The 4,050-nt window shown below is 42.9% G+C and overlaps 1 protein-coding gene across 2 annotated transcripts; it reads right to left on the bottom strand.

Moving 5' to 3' along the window:
• Positions 1 to 1,974: 1,974 nt before the first annotated feature.
• LOC116195237 lies at positions 1,975 to 3,618 on the bottom strand. 2 transcript variants are annotated; one of them, XM_031524239.1, is made up of 4 exons: positions 3,515 to 3,618; positions 3,290 to 3,378; positions 2,490 to 2,777; positions 1,975 to 2,353 (listed from the first exon to the last, which is right to left on the bottom strand). In XM_031524239.1, the coding sequence occupies exons 1-4, from the start codon at positions 3,530 to 3,532 to the stop codon at positions 2,299 to 2,301; spliced, it is 450 nt and encodes a 149-aa protein (XP_031380099.1). In that variant the 5' UTR covers positions 3,533 to 3,618; the 3' UTR covers positions 1,975 to 2,298. The 2 variants fall into 2 exon arrangements, with proteins under 2 accessions (XP_031380099.1, XP_031380101.1); XM_031524241.1 differs by having other exon boundaries at positions 2,513 to 2,777.
• Between the last annotated feature and the right edge of the window lie 432 nt (positions 3,619 to 4,050).

Below are 4,050 nucleotides of genomic sequence, written 5' to 3'. Positions count from 1 at the left end.
ACATAAGGTTGACCTGAGGCGCAAACGAGTTCTTAATCCAACTGCCGACTCGGAGGATGTCGAGTATGATTCCTATTCTGAAGGGGACGCGAATATATTTATCGAAGAGGATCCGTCTGATGACGCGTTTTTTTTAGCGGGAGGTGATAGAGAGCCCGAGTTCGACGAGGATGATGAGGGAGATGACGGGGGTTATGACGAGAACTGGAAATTCGATGAATTTGAGGGGAATGATGTGGGTGTCTTTGCTTTTGTGAAGTATGATGAGGACGACAAGAAGGCTGATGCAGTCTGGGAGGCCATCGACAAGAGGATGAACTCGCAAAGAAATGATAGGAGAGAGGTGAGACTGAAGCAGGAAATTAAGAAGTACCGTGCCTCGAATCAACAGATGAGGATGAGGATGTCAGATGTCTCTATCGAACCAATCACTGCGGTATAAAATTTTGAGTCAGAATTTTTTCCAATCATCCGTTCTGGAGTATTGGCTAACATCGATTTCCAATTAAGTATGGAATATGTGTATGTTTGTGTGGATAATTTTATCTCTGGACTCTTAGGGCGAATTCTCTCCATCCATGGGAGAATGATGCAGCAGAAGACGTGGCAAATTGGTATCTTGAGAAAAATAGGTTCTAACGATCTTATCTCAAGGGAAACGGCCTCCAGAGCAAAACTCATAGCCTTTGGCTATGTAAAGATGAGATTTAGGCCAAATTCCATCGTTTAGGGTCTGAAACGGGCATTTTTATGTTATTTGGGCGTTTTTTTAATTTTAGGAAAAGTTTATGTCTTTCGTGCAATTTAGGCTTTTTTAATTCTATTTAAGTATTGTAAAACCCTAGGGTTAAGATGAGTTGTTTTTTTATTATCAATAAAAGTTGGAGCTTTCGTGCTGTTTGCCTATTCTCGGATTTGTTCAAGTTGGATGTCAATTTTCTAGGAATTCGAAAATCAATAGGGATCGAAGGTCGTAGTTCCGGAATTCTGCAGAATTAACGGATCTGTGACGGGTTCTTTGCGTGTACGCTGCGTCATCAACGCGCTGCATTTCAGATCAGTACAATCATTCTAATCAAAACCACAGCTTCAAGTGTATGTTAAGTTGAAGGAACTGTCGACCTACATCACACATAGTTGTCAGTATCGAATTGGTGGGATTGTGCTGGATGGATGCATTAAAGGTCAGCCCTGCCCGAATGGGGGGACTTTGGTTCATGTGATAGGAATTGTACTAGGTGATACGAATCGATAGAGAAGTAAATTTATGGGTGGATTAAAGTGTTGAAATTCTGATTCAATCTTTTGGTTTGGTTGAACGTCATAATAGACAAAGAATATGATAAAATAGAATGCATAAATACCAAAATGCTTCTAGAATAAATTTTATAATAATATAAAATATTAATTAATTAAATTTTTTATTTCTTTAGAGCCATTTCATAGCTCTCTGAGCTGCCAGGTCAGGCGAGCCAACGGTACACTGTGCCAGGAGATGGCAAAACCCTGTACATTGGTTCGCCAACCTTGGGCAAAAACCAACCCAGGGCAGCCGTAGGTTGGGTTCTTGGGGCCTAGACTTATGCTTGCGAGCCGACCGAGGGCTTGGGGCTCACGTTCCAAACCATGGAGCCAGCCTTCTCCCTCTGAAGCTTGATCAAGCAAGTCGGGCCAGCTACGTGCACATTGGGGCTGGAAATTGCTTTGCCGGCTTGAGGCCCGCGTGTTTTGTTTGGTCGACCTCCCATTGGGTCAGATCAAGATCAAATCCTGACTGTTAAGGCTTGCGGCCAGTGAAGTATGCATAATCTAAAGAATATGAAATAAAGCGAAATAAAAAGGGCACATAATTAAGTTTCGCTGGTGAGTATTGAATCTAGTTAAGACCAATTTATTCTGAGTAGACGTCTTGTGCCATTATATTAAGAACTTTTCCTCAAGGATGCATAATCATTTATGAAAGCAAAATCGGTCTTTGCATAATTGCATTGTATATTATGATAATTCATAAGGTTTATAATTACCAGGAAGCTAGGATGCTGTCCTTATTCATGAAGTAATCATGTAGCATAAATATATTAACTAACAGCAGCCTCATAATCTGATTGAAGCCTCAGAAGGGCAGTCAGCAGGGCTTTACAATCTAGTTTGCCTTACAAACAAAAGTGGCCTAGAAGGCCGAACGATGAACAAATAGATGTCTTATGTATACAATATTGAAGTTGAACTTCGACTCCATCAAGATGAGCTACTCAGTAAGGAAGACCTTGTCGATGCTGTGTGATCAGGCTTTTCTGTTCAACGGCGCCCTGGGTCCACCCCTACCGCCTTTAGGGTCTGCGCTTCTCGAGGCCTGCAGGATACGGGAATCGAACTTACTACTATTTGATTGGAAGTGCCACTATTTGATCAATTGCAGAAAAGATGAGAAGTAGTAACAAACGATGAAGCATGTCTGTTTTTCTCTGTTAAAATGTGGAGGGTTGTACCGAGTGTAAGGGTCAGTGCGGACCAGGTCGGGGATGGTTCGAGGGTGCTCCTGAATATGGGCCACCTTGCGGAGGAAGGACTTCTTGACGAACTTGTCAGAGGAGTTGATGATGCGCTCGGGCTCCTCCACCTCCGGGACGGTCTCCCTCCTCTTCTTACTCACTCGAACGCAAGGGGAGTGCACCAACTGCTGCTTCGCCGTGTGGATCCCCATCCCAGCTGCCACAAGCAACATCCCGCCCAGCACAGCGATAGGTGTCCACTCCCCGCCCATTGCATTTGCCCACCTACGGCCCGCCCATCGTCACGTTTAGAATTATTCGCTGTGTCATATTGCTTTCGTTATTCTATTCATGATCGGATTCTTTCATTCCAAGCACTCTATGAAAGGACCTAATATATTGTTTAGGAGTCTCCTGTATAGACAATATCAGTGGATTCCGGGATTCCATGATATCATATCGAAGACCATAGGTAATCCATGGCTCTATAAACGCATCTAAAGATTTCCACTGCAACCACTGATGGATGGCAGGATCCGCTGGACAGTTTTAAGGAACTCAATAAGCATATGTTTGTATCTTTGTTTGGCTCTTCCATATTCGAGGACCAGATACATATTTCTGGGAATCCAAACATTCAAAAAATGAAGTTATATGAGATTGATTACATATTGGCTCAACTTACTAGCTTAAACTTTGAGACGGGCTAACAGTTTGCTAGAGTTGTTTCATCTTCCATAATGTTGCACGTAAGGATCGAACAATTTAAAATAGATGAAGAAGGACCCATGAAGGACCTGTTGGCCTTGGAAACGGAGGGAGAAGCTGCTGTCGCAAAGGATCGGTTCCGGCTGCCAATTCGGTTCATTACAGATTTCCAATAGCTCTGCATCAAAAGTCACAACACAAAGACCATTAGTGTGACTAAGCCGGAAACTCTGGTCAGCATCAAACTGAAACATGAGACAAGATCGTATCCCGAAGGGGCCAAAAGAAGAGGGCTGGAGAGAGTGTTTGCTCACAGTTGCCCTGAGAGCCATTTCCGTATTTCCGAAGAAGAACAAGAATGAAGAACTGCGATGAGTTGAGTTTATCAGATCATGGATTTGGATGAATGTCAAGTGCTGGCCTTATATGGACATGTCTTGGATGAAAAAAGACAGAGACAGGATTAGGGAAGCCTTCCTTATTCTCCGCAGACCTTCCCGCAATTTCGGTGGAAATCAAACATGTGATCTTCTTCGTGTCCAAGAGGCATCTGAATGTCTGAATTCTCCATGTAAATCGTTCCATTATGTTTGACTTCTTCTCTGTTGCCTTGTCCTCAGTAATGCCGAAAATTCTGTTAAGCAAATACAAGAGCGATTCCCGGCCCGCACAATTAGAATGTTGAGTGACGAGCACTGAGCTCTTGAATTTGTCAATAGGACCCTATCGTTCAGTGAAATGTTGTGAACAGTGCAGCAAATATTTCGATTTGCTCTCAGGAGAAATTCTATAGCCGTGCAATTAATAAAATTGGTTGGACTATAGCATCAGGGTTTTGCGACAAAATTCT

This window comes from Punica granatum, chromosome 2, assembly GCF_007655135.1.
Source record: "Punica granatum isolate Tunisia-2019 chromosome 2, ASM765513v2, whole genome shotgun sequence".
Taxonomy (NCBI): domain Eukaryota; kingdom Viridiplantae; phylum Streptophyta; class Magnoliopsida; order Myrtales; family Lythraceae; genus Punica; species Punica granatum.
The sequence above is the reverse complement of the archived record's forward strand: the minus strand, read 5'-3'. Positions and strand labels throughout refer to the sequence as shown.